Source organism: Cajanus cajan, chromosome 7, assembly GCF_000230855.2.
Source record: "Cajanus cajan strain Asha chromosome 7, NIPB_CcT2T_4, whole genome shotgun sequence".
In the NCBI taxonomy this organism is placed as follows: domain Eukaryota; kingdom Viridiplantae; phylum Streptophyta; class Magnoliopsida; order Fabales; family Fabaceae; genus Cajanus; species Cajanus cajan.
Window position 1 is genome coordinate 49548536 of NC_138523.1, and position 22458 is coordinate 49570993.

The 22458-nt window shown below is 32.8% G+C and overlaps 2 protein-coding genes across 3 annotated transcripts; one reads left to right on the forward strand and one right to left on the reverse strand.

Moving 5' to 3' along the window:
* Window positions 1-1352: 1352 nt before the first annotated feature.
* LOC109810592 (uncharacterized) lies at window positions 1353-10479 on the forward strand. 2 transcript variants are annotated; one of them, XM_020374097.3, is made up of 6 exons: window positions 1353-1851; window positions 2750-3485; window positions 6678-7044; window positions 8410-8820; window positions 9245-9337; window positions 10238-10479. In XM_020374097.3, exons 1-4 carry the CDS (start codon window positions 1599-1601, stop codon window positions 8458-8460), a joined length of 1407 nt encoding a protein of 468 aa, XP_020229686.1. In that variant the 5' UTR covers window positions 1353-1598; the 3' UTR covers window positions 8461-8820; window positions 9245-9337; window positions 10238-10479. The 2 variants fall into 2 exon arrangements, with proteins under 2 accessions (XP_020229686.1, XP_020229685.1); XM_020374096.3 differs by lacking the exon at window positions 9245-9337.
* A 3720-nt stretch (window positions 10480-14199) lies between these two features.
* Window positions 14200-20594, reverse strand: LOC109810635 (Zn-dependent exopeptidases superfamily protein). Its single transcript, XM_020374149.3, has 9 exons — window positions 20381-20594; window positions 20183-20318; window positions 19842-20114; window positions 19631-19763; window positions 18185-18424; window positions 17032-17164; window positions 16308-16489; window positions 15096-15208; window positions 14200-14602 (listed from the first exon to the last, which is right to left on the reverse strand). Exons 1-9 carry the CDS (start codon window positions 20592-20594, stop codon window positions 14494-14496), a joined length of 1533 nt encoding a protein of 510 aa, XP_020229738.2. The 3' UTR covers window positions 14200-14493.
* Window positions 20595-22458: the final 1864 nt, after the last annotated feature.

Genomic DNA, 22458 nt, shown 5'->3' on the forward strand with positions numbered 1-22458 from the left:
ATGCAAATCAGTGACTCTCGCATCAAATAATGAGTCACACTTCCTTAATAATTAGATAACACCAACATGGCCTCTAGCTTCTTAGATCTCCTGAGGGAGGTAGGGCCACCTCTCCCACATGTTACACATATTCAAGAATTGTGCATGAACCTTAATCAAGGAAACAAAACTAGGTTGATGTTTTACGGATAACATCACCAATGTGGGCCTTGTTCCTTTTACCTACAGCTCCTCAAACGTTATAGGAAAGAATTTTGCATTTAGCAAAAACTATCAATGGGGCATGAACAGAATAAGATAAAGACTGACAAATGTTATCCAGGCTATTAACCCATATGTATTTGCGAATCCTCTACCATATCCTCCTCATTCACCATATAATCTTCATCCTCTATAACCCAAATAGAAGATGTCACCTTAATATTTTTAATATCCCTTGGTTTCACAATGCTTTCCTCAAAAGAAAGTTTCTCTTATCTGTTTGAAGGTTTACGGGAGTGGAAATTAATCCTGCAAGTCGCCTCCTTTAGCACCCAACTAATACTAGGCCCACTTGTATCTCCCTCTCCAATATTGTTAACTTTATATCTCCCTCTCCAATATTGTTAACTTTAACACACTCTTCAGCCAACCCTTCTACATTACTTGCATGGGCATGCAATGTGGTAATTTTTCCCACGTGCCCTACTTTTCTCACCAAATTTAGGCCCACCATTTTTACTTCCAAAAATTGTGTTGAGGCTTATGACACAATCATTTCCTTTTCCTTTTCAACCAAATATTTTTGTGCTAGTGTTGGTTTTCAGGGTAAGCACATCCAAGTTTTTGTAGTATAGTAAAAGATTGTTGATCCTAAAGAATTTGTGAAGTAGAAATGGTTTATGTTATACTAATTGCTACTTGTTGAATCTAATTTCCAATGTACAAAAATATCAAGTGTTTGATATAAATAAAAGTAGACCAAACTTAAGTAAAACTGGAACTGAATTAAATTTAGAGAAGTAAAAATATATTAAGCAGTTGAGATTAAATTTCATCAATCTTCCTTTTATATATTCCTAATAATTATTACAAATTAAATACAATTTAAAAGTTTAAATTATTTAAACGCTATTCAATTTAGAAATTTAAATTAAATACAATTTTTTTAGTTGTAATTGTTACACTTACTTTACTACTCATAACCTATCCCTAATTAACCAATGAAATGTTGAATCGATTTTTAAAATTCAAACACAAATTTACTATGATTTTTTTAATATCTCAATTTGATCCTAAGAAGTACTTGGATAGAGAATTATTTATTTATGTTGATGTAAAAAGCGGAAAAAAGGAGAAAAAATTGAGCGTACTATTAGAGGCGGGGGACACGTGGGAGACGGTGTAAGGAAGGAACTTCCATTCCATCCATCGTCGTCGTCAAACCCTATCTTGCTTCGCATTCGCCTCTTCTCAATCACTCTGCCCCCAATTATTCCTAACCCTAACCCTAAAACCGAAGCTTCTCATGAAATTCCCTGCGCTAAACTCCACGCTTTCAGAATCAGGTTCGATTCCCTAACCCTTCACAAATACCTTTCGTCTCTTTGCAGTTTTCCATGGAGGGCTCTGCAGAGGATCTCGGAGCCCCCGAGTCATGGGAGGTCGCTGATTTGGACGAGTCCATGAACCGCTTAAACCTGATGCTCTCTTCCAACAAAGATTCTAACCCTCACGCCGACGATGCTCCTCCGCCACCGCCACCTCCTCCGCCTCCTTCCTCCAGTGGCGACACGGTTTCCGACGACATCGTCAATCAGGTTGATCAGTTCCTTCGCGAAGCCATTCAGAACCCTCGCGAACGCCTTTCAAGTAGGTTTACCTTTGCCTGCATCGGTTTAATCAGAGGAAGATATTTTTATAAGCTATTGCTACTTCGTTAATTGTTTTTGAATTTTTATAGACTCCAAGCGTCTTGGATTTTATTTTTAGGTGTTGTCTGTGGGTAGACTCAATTCGTGACCTAAATTTTTATTAAGGAGTTGTTTTAGGTTCTGATTAGTAATAAAATTGCTAGGATTGTAATTGAGTACACTGCTAGTGTATTTTACGCTCGTGTGTCTGATCAGAGAAACAATTCTATCGCTCTTTCTTTATTTGCAAGTGTAGCTATCATACGAAAGGATTTGGGTCTCTGAAGTGAAAGATTCAGTTTAGACAGCAAAGTGAGGAGTTATCCGTATATCATTGATTGGAATATCAATTGATATGACTGTGATGAAATGCATCTTTCTCCCTTCTCATCAACCGATATAATCCCTTATTCCTCACTTCTAAAGTGAATCCCTCACTATCCCATTTGAAAAATCAACCAAACTGCTTCTTGACATTGATTGAGTTTGAACTAGCTAATTTGTGATTTTGTTGGTGTGAGCATCTGGTTTGTGTGTACTGACGGGTGACATTGATCTTTTTTCTTCCTTCAGATTTATAATTTTCAGGGGTTGTGTTGATCAGTAGATCTATTTTTTTGGGGAGATTAACCCCCTCCCGAAAATCAAAATAGAGGATGCAAAAAATATGGCTTATTCAAAATTTGACACTTACATGTTCTACGCTACGTAATGCATTTGCTTGCTACTTTTGTAATGCATCTGTTATGCACTTATGAATGCTTTAGTTGTATGCTATTTGTTTGATCTAAAAAGCTTTATGTTCTTAGAGCTATAACTTGCTCAATTGATTAAGGTTTGTAATTTGATATATTCAGTTTTGAGGATGGAGCAAGATGTTGAGAATTTTATTCGCGATCCTACTCAACAGAAGCTTGAATTTAAGCAGCTTCCAACATCCTATTTAAGGTTGGCTGCACACCGGGTGGCTCAGCACTACTCATTGCAGTCAATGGTTTTACTGGATAGTAGTTTACCAGATGGCTCTGGGTCAAGAATTATCGTTAGTAAAGCCCCTGAATGTAAGCTTCCAGCTATTCGCCTTGCAGACATACCAGTAAAATTATCTACAGAAAACAATGCTGTCATGAAGGTTGCAATCAAACAGAGGCCGCAGAAGCGGACACAGATTCATAGCAATGCAAATTCAAACTCCGTGAAGAATAATAACTCTAAAAGTGTGGAAGAGAGAAAAGAGGAATACAATAGGGCTCGAGCTAGAATTTTCAGTTCAAGCAATAATGGTGGTACTGTAGGTGGGAAGCCAGAGTGTGAGACAAGGCAGCAGGATATCTCATTGCATGGCTCCTTGGGGGTTCCTCGAGTGGAAGATAAATCTGCTTCTGTATCAGATGTCACTTCCAGTAGGGGGTTGGTTGAGTCTTCAACTAATAGCAGTTGGGGGTTGGTTGAGTCTTCAACTAATACCAGTAGGACTAGAAGTAGGATGGAGAAGGAGCCAGTTGGTAGGTACAGGCAAAGTAATAGGGTGGCTATATTTCGTGACCGTGAGGTCGACCGCAAGGATCCTGATTATGACAGGAGCTATGATAGGTATGCGTGCCTTTTACCATCTTAGTCATGCATTTGTCTTCTAAATTTTGTGACCTTGCCTTGTTCCTCTTTCACAAAATAAATTGAGTTTTCTGGCATCAATGATTTGTCACCTGTACAGTGATTAGAAATTTTTACACGTTTCTTCGTATTCAGATCACATTTTTCATTTATCTTGTGGTTATGGAGTGTGGACAGAATATCTGATGTCAATCTGTCATATTTGAACAATGAATGAATAATTGATAACTGAGGCATTTGGACATGCATTTAGCATATATTAATCATTAATCATATCCTGTCCTATGTGGATTTACTGTATATTGGCTTCTGTCACATTGAAGATTTATTTTATATATCCTCACTAGTTTGAATGAATAATTAATAATTGGTTTTGGTTAACAAAATATTCTGATTTTTCTGTCTGTTTGCATTTTGCAAGTGTTCTTAAAACCTAGAATGATTTGAATGACTGTTATGTTATTATTTTAATTTTAATACTAAAATATTATATTAGCAATGTGTAATATTTCTGCCTTGTTGTGAAACAGTAGTGATCAGTGGTTATATTCCGGGTAGGGGTGGTCAAATAGATCAACCCAGTCCAACCAACCCACTAAATGCAGGTTAGTTTGGTTGAATCCATTGTGATTCTTGATTAGAAATCCCTACCCAACCCTAGCTTGGTTGCAGGTTGGGTTGGGTTGACTTGCCATAATTTAAAAAAAAAAAATTATAACCCATGGATTGACCCACCAAATAAATAAAAAAATAGAAAAAAATATAAATAATGCAAAATTCTTGATAACCATAATAACCATTAATTAGTCCATCTAAACATTCTAATACTTGAAATACATCCACCAGGATCTTAAAAGGAAAGTTTTAGAAACATTAATACTTTAGTCCATCACACCAATAGGTCCACAACGACAATAAGTCTTAATTAGCCAATAAACCACAAAGCAAACACCACATTAGGAGTGTTCATTGAATCGGATCAATCTAACAAATCCGACAATTTGAATTGAACCAATTAAATTGTTTTTTTTTTGTTCAGGTCGAACCTGAACCAAACCAATTAAACCCTATGTTGATTGGTTTGGGTATCAGATTTACACATTTAAAATCTGAACAAACCGAACCAAACCAATTAATTTATATATTATTATTATTTTTTATTTGGTTAACAATTAATAAATATGTATCATTGTGATTATTTTGAAGACATTTTTATGTTATAGTATGTAGATTTTTTCATTCCTTTTTTCAAATACTTAAAAGAAACCAAGAATAACTATATTGCAATATATTGAGTGTCATTTTCACACATTGTAGTGCATTTGAAATCCTTAAGTAGATTAAGAAACGAAACCAAGAGTAACTATATTGAAAATCTATTAATTTAGTTAATTTTTGACAATATATCAATTTTGTTAATGATGGAAAATCTATTTACTAGGAAAAAAATTATTTTTTTAAACTATTGGATATCCAATGACCCAAACCAAACCAACTCAATCAATATCGTATTGGATTGTTTTGGTTCGGGTTAAACAAAATAATTTATGAAATCCGAACCAATCCAAACCACTTTAATTTAAATGGTTTAGATTAGATTTTCACCCAAACTCGAACCAATTCGACTTGTGGACACCCCTACACCACATGCTGTAGTCTAAAGTCAAAATGAATCAGTAATGGGCCAGTGGGTTGACCCATTTCAAACCCATTTACATCTGGGTTACACAGGGCTGGTTATAATGTTCCAATGGGTTTAGTGGCTTAATGTAGTCTGCTTGTTTAGCGGGTTAAAAGGACAACCCAATGGGTTATTGTATACTATGTAGCATGGATTCGGATGACACGAACACGGGGATACGACAAAATCAAAAAAATAGAACATGTGGACATGGCATATATATAATATGAATAACAAGACAAAAAAATCATATATTGATATGACAATAACTTAGTCTCATAAACAAATTACTAAGAGGTACCATAGTCCACAACAATATATCTTTCAGTTAGTTTCGATTCTATGACTTTGGTTCTGTTATGTGAAGGTTAAGTAAGCAAAGACAAGAACAATTCCCCTTTTTTTTTTCCTGTTTTTATCAAGATTTTTTCTTCTTTTATTTTTTTTTTTGAAAGTCCTGAATCCTCCCTTCCTTGTTTATGTTTTTATCAAGATTTTTTTAAAAAAATAAAATCTCGAATCAGCTCATCAAAGTGTTGGACCGTGTGTGTTGGGATGGAGACATGTTCGTTTTGCAGGTCTCCGCAATGGGGACATGTTCGGTTTGTGCAAACATGTCAGGATGGAGACACATCCGTTTCACATGTGTCTGCAATGGAGACATGTCTGGTTTGTGTGGACATGGTGCGTCCGCGGCATGTCCACTCCGGAAAAGTGTCGAGCACTGGGACACAACAGTCCCACACTGCATCTGTGCATCATAGATCATATATGATAAATAATTATAACTTACAGATTGGCTGATGTTCCATGAAATGGTGAAAATTGTGTCTTTGTTATTTTATGTTTAAATTTTAAAAGTAATCAAATTTGTATGTGCATTTTTCTTTCTGCCATATTCCTATTGGGTCTTACTCCATTTATCGTGTGATTGTCTGCAATATTTATAGTTACTGTAATCCCAGGCTCTTAATGGTTTCTACAATATTATCTATAATTTGTAATTGTGGTTAAGTTGTATTGTACCATTTTTTATTCCAGTTACGAAAAAATGATTGGATTATATTCTGAAGGGGGTGATTCATATTTCAAGTACATATGCTAGAAAAGTCCCATCCCGCAAAATATGTTGAAGTGGGTAACCATTGTGTTAATAACTTTTTTTAAGGGGGATTAAACAAAAAATTTATGGATGGTGGTCACTGTGTTCAATTCTTGCATAAACTATGCATTTAAATGCTTCATAATGGATGTTTGAGTATCTAGAGCTTTATTTGGGTTAAGTACATCTATACTTGATTTGACGTTGGGATTATGGATCACAATAAATTGCGATTTTATGTGCTTATCTGTTATATATATATAGATATAGATTATAGTCGTGTTGTATTTTACTATACTCTGAGTTCTGGCTGCAAAAGTAATAATATAAAAAACTGTTATATATGATGCATGGATTAACTTTATAATCTACTTAACTTGCATTGCAGGTATATGCAAAGATTTGATCCTGGATTTGGGTTCAATGGAGGATCATATGCAATGCAGCCAATGTATACAGCAGTATTAAATTACAACACTGAGTTTCCACAGCTTGGATCCACTCATAGACCCCAGCTTTCTACTGAACACCAACCACGACCTCTTCCGCAGCATATACCTGGGCCATGGGCTGCACAATCAACACCTGCTGGAATTGGATATGGACATCCCGAGACCATGATGCCACCATTTAGTCCTAATCAAGTTGGTGCACACTCCTCGTCAGCCATGTATCTGCATTCGTCTCAGTATCCTTGTCAGCGCCCTGGAATGCCTTTTATCCATCATGAACATGTTCACCAACCCTTTGCACAGGTATAAACAGCCACCAAAGTCTCCAATTTGTGATTGGTCAGGTCATATACAATGTTTTAACAAGGTCCATACCTTCATGCCAGTGGCATAATGTTTTGCTTGCAGTATGTTTTGTACTACTTTCATGATGTTCATAGTCTTAAAAGGAATTTGATAGCAGTAATGTAGGCATGTAGATCAGCTGTCTAATAGAATAAATGAGTATCTCTAAAACTGTGCGGCAAGTTACCTTTCCTAGTCTGCCAATTCAAGTGGTATACGTGTATGGGCATAATTATAAAACTTTTAATGATCTATAATATAAGAATATAAACATTTGATCAGTTAAAGAAAATTAAAGCTCTCTATTTAAAATAATACAATATTTTTAATCCTAAGCTAATTGTTAAGAGGTTGAACTTAAGTTTTGAATCTGTTAGGCAAAAAGCTTGAGTTTGTGTTGTACACTACTCAACTTCAGATATGTGTGTGTGTGTGTGTATAAATATATATCAAAGAGAGCAAAACAGACAGAAAAGAAAGGGATGTTAGCCTGATCCCTTTTGACAGTCAGCTAAAATCAGTTCAAAGATAACCGAAAGTCAGAAACAGCTTTTACAATGCAAATATTAATAATACAAAATATATTAATCTAACAATAATTACAAGACTTTCAATACTACCAGATATAATTTCAATCACGCTTGGCATTTTAAACTTTGAGGTGCGAGTCCTGTCAGTGGCCAGTTCCACCAAAGTCATGAAATAAAAAGGTTATTTGCTATTTAATGTTTTTTTTTATAGGTTTGCTGACTAAAACTACAGTAAAAATAAATTTTAAAAGTAGAAAAATAACCAACCTATGGTGGAAAAGACATACAATTAGAGACATTGAGGAATTCCTCAACAAATTTAAACTATAAGGACTTATTTGAATTTTTTTCAAAATAAGGATATACTCAGCAACCAATTTATTACCATGTTTTTTTTTTAAAAAAATTGTTATACTTTTAGTTGGACTACACTTAAAAAATATTTTTTGTTCAAGGTGATAATATTCTAGCTGGATATGTTTGTATGTGTAAAGTTTTCATGGTTGGTGTCATTTATGTAGTGTATTGAGCTCCATTTTGTAATTGAGGGTGGAAGCTTTTCCTTAAGTGTTGTAAATTCAATTTATTAATGTCTTATCTATAATAGAAGCTATTTTTTTTTGGCCAAGATAATGATGTATATGTATGTTACAAGCATCTTGTAACAACAGTTGAGAGTTCTGTCATTTTTTTTGCTTCATTTTGGAAATTGAATTCTTGTGAAATGTTATGCTTTGGTTTTCCACTTATGATTTGAATCTAATTGCACTCCTTCATGTAATTGATACTGCAGTCTCATCAGCCCCCACCTGATGCAAGTTTTGGATTGGCCCGGCCCCGGTGAGGGGCATGGGCCATGCCTGCACCCGATCAGCCAGAGGTATAAGATGTAAAGATCATGGGCTGCTGCAGCACCAAATTTCTTTTAGCTGATTGGAGTGCAGGCATTTAGGCCGAGGTTGGCTGGAATGGATTTGTGTATTTCTCAAAGTTCAAGTCACCAGCATTGATCTGTCCCTCCAATCTCGGTTTTGCAAGGATGCTTCCTGCATCTTCCACCAGTCCATAACCGTGTCTCTTGTAGACATTTGAATTTTTAGAGGAGCTTTTAGAGCATATATACGGTTGTTCATGAAGAAAAGTGAATTGAGGACCTCTTCAGAGGAATTGGAACCGAAGAAGTTTGTGCTTGACTTGGATGAAGGTATGTGTTAGTATATATGAAAATATCTTGTCATATCTTCGAAAATCTTAAATCATCCTCTTAGTTTTTTTATTTCCTCATTTTCTTTTAGGATTGGTTATCATATGTCATTGTCTTATCACAAGTTGTTTTCCTAAGTAAATGGTTAGGTTATGATTAATATATAAATAAGGGTTAGTGCTTTAGTATTTAGGAACACATCAATACAGTGTAAATACATCTCAGTTGATATCATTTCGCGTTTCATTCCAGCATATTCCAAGTTCGTATGTTTATCTATATGTTTTGATCTCCTTTATTTTATAGTTTACTGATATATTTCAGACAGTTTTGGTTGTCTTGTTCAGTTTCCAGTAGTCCTGTATTGGTTTCTTCTACTGCTATGACATTTCCAGCATGCTCTAACACCCGTGTTCCTCTCCAGATTTCTATTTCCTATGCTATGGTCTCTTTTAGCGTGTTTCAAATCGTCTATAGACACTGTTGCCGATCCTCCCTCTGTTGTGTCATCATTTTGGTAGGTTTAGACCTCTGTTTTGTCATCTGACATTTTTAGTGTTTTGTCACCATTCAGTTCATCTTCTCTCCTTGTTGACCTATGACCTTCTCTACTCAAATCAATCAAATTGGGCATCGGGATTAACAACTTTGGCTTGGTCCCATGGATTTCCCAGATATGAACTTGGGCCTACGGCTTTACTAAAAGTATTAGTTGGGCTCAGGTCTTTCCCAGAGACATCAACCTGCTCTCGGTGCTTTCCTTGAGATACGAGTCTCTGGTCAGGTGGTCTTCCTAGGGAAATTAACCTAAACCTGCGACTTTATTAGAACTGTCAGCTAGTCTCCTGATAGTCTTGGGGAATTATCTTGGTCATTACCTTCCATATTCTCAAATCATATTTTTATATTTCTTTATTTAAAGAGCATGTGTGTAAGCTTTAACTGGAGGGAGAGTATTAGAATACTGGAATATATGAAAATACCTTATCATGAACTAGATTATCCTCTAGTACTAGTTTCCTTATTTCTTGATCATCTTTAAGTATTAGTAACCATATTTCCTGGTCATATCATATTTTGTTTCTCTAATTAGTCGGGATTATGATTTTTATTAGCAAGGGTTAATGCTTTAGGTTTTATAAACATACCTAAAATCATATAATTTCAACAATATGCTTTGCTTAACCTATCCTGTGGCTTGACTCTATCGTTTCATACTTATGTTAGAAGTTTAAAGCTGGGAAAATGAATAAAATTGAATCATACCTTGCCCCTTTTCATGGGAATTATATAATAGTGTAAAACAGTTTTTACAATAACGCTTCTCAAGTTGAGTGTATGTAATGCAAATGGAGCATTTGTTAAATCGACCTTACATGGAATGAGTGTTATTTGATATTTGTGAATTTGTTTACAGCTCCCTCAATAGCTAACGGGGTTTCAGTTAAAGTGCTCAGTCCGTCATTTGTCTCGAGGTTGAAGCAACATTTGATGCTGCTGGGATTTAACTGAATTTTCCAAGCTCTAGTCTCTAGTCGCTATCGCCATATACTTTACAATATGGTCTGGTGAATTATCCTTGACCTCATGTATAATACATTACTAACTATAGATTTGAGATTGTATATTTAACTCAGTTCTAACATTTCTTTATCCGCATTTCCTTATTGGCTTCATATATATTATCAAAATCTCAAGCTTAATGTTGCATACGATGACAAAATTTGTTGCGCGGCATTGGTGGCGCGAGAAAAAAAGTGGACGAGGAAGAGAAGACTATGCGATGCTTATGTGCATCTTCTTTTAACGGTCTTATATTTTTTATTTTAGTTTTAATTTTAATTTATTTTAATTTTCTATTTAACTCTTAAAATATTTATTTACATTCTAGTTTATGAAATTGAAGAGTCTTTTTGACAAGAAAAGTTGGTCCGAATAATAAAAAAATGCCCTTCTCCTGCCCCCCTCCCGTCATGACCCTGACCTTGGGCGGTGACAACATTGGCATTATTCTCAAGATTTAGCTTTGGAGGGGAAACTCCTATCATACCTTCCAAATTCCGATCCCCCAAATTGGAAAACCCATCTAAACTAGAAACATCCAAATGAACCCTTGCTCCCAAACAAAAACAATGTGGCGGTTGTTTGTACGCTTTCAGGTACGGAGAAGGGCAGCAGAAGCTTGGAACCAATGACGCTCTAAAATACAGGCTTTAGGGCTTAAAATTGCGAAAATAAAAATTAGGAAACTAAAATTTTAAATTGAATATTACAGGGATACCGTGTGTGTATAGGCCTGATCAAAATTTATCGGGCCGTTTGAACCTGGGAATTCCGAAAATAGAAAAAAATAAAGAATTAGAGGATACGGATTCGAATGAAGTAATCAATGTAGTTAAATGCGGTTGGTTTCCAGTTAGAAAAAAATGAAGCTGTTAGTATTTGAAAGTGATTGTATCTCTTCGATCTTTCTTTTTCCTTAAAAGTACCTCTTTCTCCCCTCTTCTTATTTCATCTTTCTCTTCTCATTTATCTTTGTCTCTTCTCTTCATAATTTTGTCGCTTCTTCTACATTGTTGGACAGTTTTTTTTTTTTATTTATTTTTTTTTAATCTTCTCTCTGTCGCTTAATCGCATCTTCTGCACTATTGGGTATTCTGTTCCGTGTCTCCACTGTTTCGTTCTGTCCCACGCCTCTACTATCTCGCTCCATCCCACCTCGACTGATAAATCTTTTATGTGAATTGAAATATTTGTCCGTTAAATCCTATCAATTTGAGAACCCCCACCCAACTACCTTGATGTAATGATCAGTCGACTATGGATCGAAAAAGGACATAGCTTGGGTTTCATTGATTTTGAAAATTCAGACTCAAACTTGTCTAAAACTGACCACTGCTCAGGACTACATGGGTGTGTTTAATATGTATTAAGGTATATGACATGAAAAACAACACATAACAAATGCTCAAGTTATTTGACAATTTTTTGCTCTACACATTCTGAGGAACAATCAACAACAGTAAAATATTGTTAAATTTAATACAATATCTTTTTTAATATTAATTATCAGTGAATTATTATTATCTTCAAAATATTACGATCAATCTAATGATGAGTGGTTGAGGTAGTATGTATGTGATCTTAGATAATAATTATGGTGCTATCATTATAATTTTGATTGATCAAAAAAGAAATTATCTTGATGAATGATGATGGTAATTATTATGACAAAAACAATGGTAGTAATAGTGATAACAAGGAGGATAGTGGTAAGAACAAGATAGTAGTAGATTACATGGGTGACAAAACGAGCAACGACTTGTAAGTAGGCCTAGAGACTGATCCAAAATTGGTTGGTTCTGTCTTGCCTAGCCAACCAACTAGTCGAGCTGGGGTGAGTTGGCTCAACGACTTGCCTATTTCATTTTATTCTTTTTTTTAATGTTTTTTTTGTTTATTTAATTTTTTTAATGAAAGTTTAATTAAGTTATTTCAGGCTTATTTTGTAATTAATCTATGATATGTTGTATAATAAATCTGTTGTCTATTTGATTTATTTTATTATATATAATTTGAAATTTGTTATGTAATAAACTTGTTACAAGAATTATGAATATTATGTAATAAATGTTATAATTTAATTTTTTTTCATTTAAGTATATTATTTATGTAGGTCATTTAGATATTGAAAAAAATATATGCTAAAAGAGTAACTCAAAATAAATATGTAATTTTTTTCTTTTCTTTTTTCCTTTTTTGTTTTTGTTTTCTTTTTTTTGGTTTTCAGGCCTACAAACCTATCCATTGGTGAGGTGGGCCAAGGTTTTCCACCCATTTTTGCTCGACAAATTAGCCTATTTTGATAAACTAATGGCAAGTGAGGCCTAAATGGTCATACTAACTCATTTTACCATCACTAATAAATTGTAACGACGATAATTGTATCAAGTGATAATGATAATGATCGAGATAGTACTAGGTACAATAACAATGGTGATGATGAGTGTTTTATATTGGGGACAAAAAGTTCCCATAATTTATTGAGTAGCAAAGGATAAAATTAATTTCCATATAATTTGTTTTAGGTAAAAAATAAATTACGCAGAATAGTTACATTTTTCTTATCTAATACTATTAATTTAGCAAGTCAAACATACCTGTAAGTTATTTGAGTCGAGCATAATTATTTTCTTTAGAGGATGTTTGTGGTCTCGTGAGTAAAAGAAGTTTGAATACCTTCCCTTCCAAATATGCTTCTGATTGGATTTTTATGTTTTAATATAAGTACACATAACTAATTAAATTGTGGTATATAAAATTAATCACCACGGAACAGAGCTTGCATTCAAACCCCTAAATCATATTATTATTTTTCTTTGGGTGAACAACCCCTAAATCATATTATCATGATAAATTAATGAGGAAATGTATAAAAACATTGATAATGACTAAAAAAAGAGTAGTTTTCTCCGTTATATTTCTGATTTATAATTTTAGAAATGGAGATGACTGACTTTTCATAATAAAATGTTTTAGTCATGCTCTATGGGTTAGAAACCACGGCACAATGTACAATACTAATTATTAAATTTTCACATCGGTAAATAGCTCAATAACATGTTTAGAGTTTACGACTACCTTTCGTTCACAATGTACTATTTTCTTTTCATTCTTAACTGGGATATCATATCGATATTAAAAGTAGAGTTATTCACTTATACACTATTAATGTAAATTTTTTTTACACTAACAACCAATTATATCTTTTAATAGTGACATGTCAATTACTTATTTAATAAAATAATAATAAAATAAATAATTTTAAAAGATATAATTAGTTGTCAGTGTCCGTGTAGAGATGATTAACTCTTAAAAGTAATACCTTTTTTCAAGTGTGTCTTCTCCCTCCACTAATTATTACATTTGTAGTTAGGATTATGATTAATATAAATGTTTAATAATTAAATATCTTTGTTTGGTCTGATTGTACGAAATACCAACCTAGCTGTTTTTTTTTGTTTTTGAATTTTTTTTTTTTTTTTTGCATATTTGTTGGTGTGAGCATGTGTTTCCTCGTTTGTAAATGTGTGGATATGTTGTCTCTACCACATTCCAAACCCTAATAAAGTCCAAACATAAAAATAGGCAAAATAGCATATTCAATACAGATATCCTAAAAACAAGTTACTGTCAGGCTCCAAGTGAAAAACAAGAGTAAAGGATTCTGCGGGAAACGGCATAACTTAATCACCCTACTTGATTTTCTATCCCAAGTTCTATTCCTTCATGGCACCGTGGCACGTGCCCATAATTAACGTTAAATATGAGAATAGACATTCAGATTTAATGGTGCTACTCTTACCATGTACTCCAACATTCTAAGAACCGCTGGCAAGAAAATCCATATTTTAATTTAATGTATTTACAAGTACCCTTTGGGAAATAGAAAGAATCGGAACGCAGTCATATTTGCAAAACAAAATCCTGGCATAATCCATCTAAAAGCTAAGGAAGAAAGTTCATCTGCTTACGTTGAAGGAGGGAAATCAGGTTTTGTCTCATGTTGAAGCAGAGAATCCAAAGCCATCGTAAAACATCGTGCTGATTTCACCATCAAGGCTTCCTCAGAAAATGCAACTGTGGTGCCAAACACAAGCTCAAAAACATAGCTCAGCTATCCACAGTCAGCATCTTGTCTATGCTCGAAAAGCTTTGATAGAAAGCTTTGAAATGCTTGTAAGCAATGTCTATATCTTCCTTGCCACATATTTCCCTTATACTGCAACCCAAGTGAAAGCAAACTCAAACCATATTTTAATCTTGTAGTGGTCAGAGATGAATGAAACTTGAAAATAAGAAAACTTGCTTCTTTTCAAGCATGGCTTTTTGTTTTATTTATTTATAAGAGAATAATTTCAACAAGAGGAAGACAAGAATTTGATCAGGATAACAGTTATTGGGCTTATTAGTGATACGAAAAAGACAATATTGGCCACATACCAACAACTGGCACCAGACCCTAAAAGAGAAAGTTAAACCTTAAATATAAATACAACAAAAATGATTTTTCCCCCGGTTCAGAAATACTAAAAAACCATATGGTTTGTTGAGTTTCATCTTTGGTCATTTCATATGCAAGATGTATCCGAACTGACTGCCAGACATGGTTATATAGCTTTTTTAGTATCATGGTGTCACAAAGGCTTTGATTAAATATAGGCTTTATTTTTTTTTCCACTAAAAAAATTATTAATGCAAAAATCATTTGATACCTGTGCATTGAAAGTTGAGCAATACCACAGTCAACCGTTCGTATGCCAACCCCAGAAGCAAGTATTGGACCTATGGTTGATCCACATCCCATGTCATTTCTAACCACAAATTCCTACAGTTAAAGTAGACAGAATGTAATTTTTTTAGATGCCTCAATTATGTGATAAATCAATAAATCAGAGAAAAGAAGACATAACACACTTATCAATACATTAGTTTTTCATTTTCGATAATTCATGGAAGTTTTACTATCTCTCTTCCCTATAATGGTTCAAAAATTAGTTTCATAAAGAGAAAGAGGTGCCTCCAGAAAAGTATCTAATATTAATATGTTACGTCCAATGGTCTGTGATTAACAATATAAATATAAGGTGTATAAAACAATTGCAGGAAACTGATAGGCTAATTCATAAATGGATGGTGATCTCTTGCTAACTCAAGGTGCACATAGAAACTTTCCACCAAAATGCTTGTGGCGAGGGCAGGAGTTGATACAAGCATACAAATTAGTTCATATTATGAAGCCAATATATAAAGCAAATGAGAAGAGAGAAGAATCTATTCCCAGCAGGTATTGCTTCACTGGCCTTTTTATTTGTTTTTTATTTCCACACATTGTGCAGGTAGATAATTAAATTATTTTAGATTCTATTTAATTAAAAAGTATTCATATATATATATATATATATTATATTGTTAAAAGTAAAATGATTAATTTTGTGTATAATATTCTGTTAAAATAGTTATGTGTACATTATATAGATAAATAGTTTAGTAAAATCTTTATAATAAAATATATGATTAATTTTTATATTTGTAATGGGTGAACCTTTAAGCTAATATATTGAAAAATAATTCTAATCAACAATGAGCAAAGATTATTAAGACTTGCAACAATAGTGATGACTGGTGATGGATAAAGATAGGCCAAAAATACTCTTTGATCTTTTCTTTGATACTTGTTCTATTGTTCTTGGCTATGGAGTTAGGTTGGAATGTAAAACAACTTAAATATAGTAACTCAAACAGTTAAGATAAATTGAACAGTTCAAATAAACTTACAATTAATTCAAAGAGTAACTCAAAAAGGAAATTCAACTCATGTTGAGAAAAGTTAAATAAAGAAAAATAGGTAAATCAAGGAGAAGCTAACAAATCAACATGGTGTAGATAGATGTGTACAAACATATGCGATCATAAAGAGGAATTACCTGGGTTGGAAGGTTATGGATTTTTCCAACTTCTTTAAAAAGAAAAGATGTGATTCCACTAGTAGCATAGCGCTGGTTTGCATTGTGCTTGATAACCAATCCTTTCTGCAGCTCTGGTCGGTGGAGTTCTTCATGCTTATCCATAAAATTTGGATGAACTCCATGGGCCATATCTGCAGACACTATTAGGGATAGAAGCCAAAAGATACTTTAGTGGTCCCTGATAGAAAGCCAATTGAATATACATAATACATATACTCTTTTATCCTGAATAGAACTATTATATTATTACCACATTTAACATCTAATTGAATGGAAAATGCATGTTGCAGGACAAATCATCAGCACATTTTCATTAAATACTGAAACAAATTCACGCATAACCACTTTTTCCCACTTTTTTTTAAGAAAAAAATTCAAAATCTGGTTTGTACCCAAAAAATCAAATTGACATTCTAACAGATCTAGCAATCAAAAGAGAATGCCCTACACCATACCATTCTAATTTTACATTTACAAATTCTGAACTTCCCAGCCAAAATCCATTATCTTTGAGATTTGCCTTTCCAGAAGCCATTGTAGCTAGATATTCTAGTTGATTATAACACATGATGGACAAATGAAGTTTGCAAACAATCCAAAATATTAGAATCAAATTGATGGTATCAACCCATGTATCACTTAGCACAGATTTACTTAGAAGGTTGATAAGTGGATGATATACCAAGAAATGATTGGCGTATAGTGCGCTCAAAAGTGCCTTCACCGACATAGTCACTCGCTAAATCACTAACTATACGTCTCATGGCCTGAAACATGGTGGGTGCTCCAGCTCCTTGAACAGAACCTGAACCCACCTAAATAGAAGCAGTTAGACATAGCATTGAGAAATCAAGGGTGAAATGTCATGATACTGCAATAAAAAAAATGCTTTGTAACTATTCATAAACAGGGAAAATTCTATTTTATCCTAATGGATTTACAGCTTTCAATTTTTCAAATGTAAGAATTTTCTCATCTTGGGACATCTTTTAGAGGGGAGGGGGTCTACAGGTGCAAGAACAGTTTGAATTTAATATTATTACATAAAATAATTGCAGACACAATTAAAATATATACTGATTGAAGTTAAGGATATTACTCCTTAATATCATAAAGGATTTAGTTTCATCTACTGTAAGTGTAAAGTGTTTTACACCAGAATAAATGGTATGGTGCTATTTTCATTAATTTGAAGGAGAGTTAAAACTTAGTGCAATGGTTTAATGACGTAGCATTGTATAATGATATTGAATAATTATATGCATTTGACCTTAGATAAACTCCGTCAAAAAATTTGTTAATAAGTAATAACAAGACATCAATCAAAATTCTCAGTAATTTTTTAATAAAAGGAATCAAACCACTTATAACAAACCCATTCCACTTAATTCCCAAGTGAATGGAACAATTTCCTATTTTCTTTAATTCTGATATTGGATCTTAACAATGGCTTCAGAGAAAGAGACTCCAAAGGTTTGAAACAATCTCCCTTGTGCCTGGTTTGGAAGGTTTATTGATTTAGTCCTTGATTTTGGATTGAAGGGAAGCAGTTATGATCATTCTGTTTACAACTGGCAGTTTAGTGGTGGTTGTGTCCACATGGTAGTAATAGTATATGGTGATGATACACTCACAGATAGGAGTGACACCCTACATTATGTCCTACAGGCTTTTCATTTAGAGACAAATATTTGGTGCTTTTGGTGAATCCCAGGTGTGTCTTTCCAATTTGGAGCAATTTCCAACATAATAAGCACATAATTTATTGTTGGCAAGCAACAATGGAACAACATCTGACATCTATAAACAAAACATTAAGCAAGAAAAAGAAATACCTCTTCATTGTCAAATAAAGCAACCATCCGAATTGCATGTTCACATGCTAAGTCACCAGGAGATTCACAGGAGTCAATAAGTGCCCTTAATGCACAATAACTTGAAGCTAGATTATCTAATCTTCCAGAAAAAATAAATTCATTGTTTCCACCTCCAAGGCAGCTAGGTTGAGTATCACAAACATTCAGTTCAATATTCACTATGTCATCAACATCACAGTTCAACTCATCTGACAGAACCTGAGAATTAACATAAAGGCTATTATAAAGAATTGTAAGGAAACTAATTTACAGTTAAAACTTAATTTAAAATCATGATGGATAAACTATTGCACAATTCCATTTCCGGAATAAAAGTATTACATTTTACCCATATAAATTGCGAAAACACCTAGAAATCAATCTAGTTTGATGCAGCAACTTATTCCAAAATCGAAGCTACTAAACTTGGGCTATGAAATACAAAATCGGTGGCATGCAACCATTCTCATGTGAATTCATGTTACTTCATTGACTCTGGGAAAGATCATTAGTACTCATTCTGTCATTATCATTTTCAGTGTTCCTTGTTGCCTCCTTTTTTTTTTTTTCTTCTCTTATTTGTCAGCTGCTCTTTTTAATTCATTTAATTTCTTATCACATTTTTATTTTAGATATGAAAGCAATCAAATATCTCGGTTGATGATCCTTAGCCACAATGCAAACATCCCTTTCTCTGATTAAGAATCTTCATTCCCCATCTTCCCATAAATTGCCATGCATTTACATACCAAACATCTAATGAATCCAATTCATTGGCATATTTCTTTGTAATGGACCAACGAATAAGATAATATATGAAAATTAAATTGCACAGTTTTCTGACACTAAGAAAGTACTAGTACAACTATAAAGGAGAATGTTAATCTGAAAGGTACAATTGTTTCTTATATCAAAGTCAACATCAACTATAGAATGTGCTATGAAATTAGATTTCTAATAGTGATCAAGACCTGAAAAGTCAGCATCATATGATCCTAATTTTCTTTCTTCAACTCACTCTAGGCTGCACTAGAAAGAATTGGAAGCAAAGAAGAGAACAAAAGTTATGCTGTACTTCTTTTGTGAGACTGAATAGAATCAATATCGCCAGGTTTATTTTGTTTTTGAAATACTTGTTTGAAATCAATATCTTTTTCCAAGATATATCTATAAAGTGTGTTTGGATACAATCTTAAAAGTGTTTTAGAAAGCTTCTCTATTGAAAAATATTTTTTATTTCCAGTAGAGAAGCTCTAAAAAGTGTTTTTAGCTTGTATCTAAATAGACTCATAGTTTAAAACCCCCCGAAAGTCACAAATTACAAATAAATAATATTTAACTAGTTGAAATCCATGAACTTGACACGTGTTGAAACCTTGGGCAATACTTGACATTCAAGTTGATAGAAGCAAAGACAAGAGGTACCTGCATAAGCAGTGGATGATGATAAGAACTAGTCTTCTCCTTGGATTCGAGAGAAGCGTCCTCATGTTTCATAGAAAGTAAAGGAAGAAGTTGAGTCTCTAGATTCGGTTTAAAACCATCCTTGTTCACTGTGCTAAACAAGAAAACAAATAAGAGAGGGTGATAAATCGGTGGCATGTTTTAGTGGGAAGAAAGTTATGTATATATGTACCGGTCAAGATGAATGGCGAGTGTGGGAATGCGCAAAATGGGTCTATCGACTTTGACAAGCTTATGCACGTAAGAGTTAGCGGTGCTTCTGAGAATGACTCTCCCAGCAACGCTCAAATCCCTATCAAACCAAGTGTACCACAAGCCAGCTCCATAAGTCTGCACATTCACCATCGAGTAGTTACACTTGCACGACGCCGTTTTGGGCTTGAGTTTGAGGCAGGGGCTGTCGGTGTGCGCCGCTATGACGTGAAAAGCGTCGCCGACATTGTACCTTGGAAAAACGACAAGGAATGAATGAACGAATGAATTGAAGAAGTAAGTGAAGTGAAGAGAATTTACTTTTCTCCGACGGCGAAAGCAACGAGACAAGACATGTTGCGTGTGAAGAAGTAGCGTCCACCGGGCTTGAGGTCCCATTCTTGGTTCTCGTGAAGCAAGTGGAAACCGGCGGCGATTAGGTGTCGTTTAGCCTCCGCTGCAAACGAATTAAGCATTAATTGTGGTTTAGAGAATAATTGAATGGTGTAGGAAGAATACCTGTGGCGTGGAATTGGGTCCAGGAGTGGTTGAGGTAATCGAGGAGGTCGGGGACGATGGAAATTGAATTGACGGAACACAAGGTGCTACCATGACGATGACGATGAGGAGAAGAAGCTTGTTTTGAGGAGAATAGTGAATTTGGGAAGGGTTTGAGTTTGAGCGATGGAGAGCGAGAGTGTAGTAGAATGTGCGGTCCTGTTATCGACGCCATTTTTCTTTTTCTTTCTCTTTTCGGATCACTCACCACACCAGTCACGTCATTAGAATTTAGATTTATATATATATATATATATATATGCAAAAATACATTTATCGTCTTTTATATTATTTATTAGTGTTAATTTAATTTAATTTTCATTAATTTAGTTTTACATCTTTAAAATATATCTCAATATTTGACATTTTATGTGAGATCAAATTGATTCAATTAATTAATATTGAACTAAATTGACACTAATAAATAATATAAGAGACAAAAAATATATTTTTACTTATATATATATATATAAATAAGTGTTATAATAATATAATAATTTTATATTAAATATAAATTTGATGTAATATTAAATATTTTTACATAATAAATATATTTATTTTAAAGTAATAATATTTGTCCAATGGAAATATGAAGTAAAGAAAAAAATAATAGAGAAAGTGATAGACAAAGTAAAAGATGTGATAGAAAAGGGTTAGACAAGAAGAAAATGAAGTAGAAATGGAGGAAAAAGGAAAATAAATGGATGATTATATATATATATAAGGAGTGTTAAAATAATATTGATATAATTTTTACTAAGTATTATACCGCTCATTATCTTCATATTAAATGTGAATTTTGTAAATCCAACCGTTAGATTGAAAGTTCATATCATTTTATATGTTTATATCAAATTTTGTTAAAATTGAACAATAACTTGAAAATAATTAAAGTATTTATATTTTAGTATATTTTGAAATATATATATTATGTCAATTTTGATTTATAAGAATGATGTATTAAATCATCTTAGATTAATATAAAATTATGTATATATGATTTAAGAGTAAAGAACTTTCAATATAACGGTTAAATTTATAAAATTCACATTTAATATAAAGTTATTAAACAGTGTAATATTTAGTAAAAGTTACACCGATATTATTATAATTTTTCTCTCTCTATATATATTTGGATAATTAAGAATTTTTGTATTTTATTTATTTTAAATAATTTATCATTTTGAAAATTAGGATAATAATATTTTTAAATTTTTATTAAATGGAATGAAATACTAATGTAGATAGATTTAATTACGATTTTAATGGTTAATAAAAAAAAGAAGAGAAAATAGTAAAAAAAAAAAAGGGTTTAATACCTCAAATGCAAAATGAAATAATATTCTAAAAAATGTTACAAGTTATTTATATTATCTCATAATTATTGTCGTTTAAGTTTTTTTTAACATAAAATAATAAAAATTAATTAATAAATAAAAAAGAATACGAATTTTATAAAATTAATTTTATTATTAATATTTTATTAGAAACAATATATAACGATAACAACTTTCTAAAAATATTATTAAGGATATAAATAACAAAAAAAATTAATATTACATTTAGAAGCTAAAATAAATGTTAGTTTGAGATTTATTTTTTCTTCTTACATAATACTACTTGTTATGAGATGGAAAGAATAATAAATAAAATTTTATTTAAATAGTTTTATTACATCAAACAAACTTTTGAGTTATTCAAGTAAGTTAAAACCATTATTATTATAACAACCTGAATGGAATTAAACACAATTTTATTAAGTAAGATAGACTTTTGAGTCTTATAAATAAAAATAATATAGTAAAGATCTTCACCAGAGATTAATTTTTTGATAAAATGAATAAATATATAAGATCATCTAATTTAAGGAACATGTGTAGCAGGGATATAAACAAGTTCATGCTCTTGTTGTAAAGATTACTATATATATGATCCACTAATTTGAGAAAACAATTTAAGTAAAAATCATAAATTAGACGTATGCAGATATAATAATAAAATGAAAATTGAGATGTACTTATTTTAATTTTAATTACAAC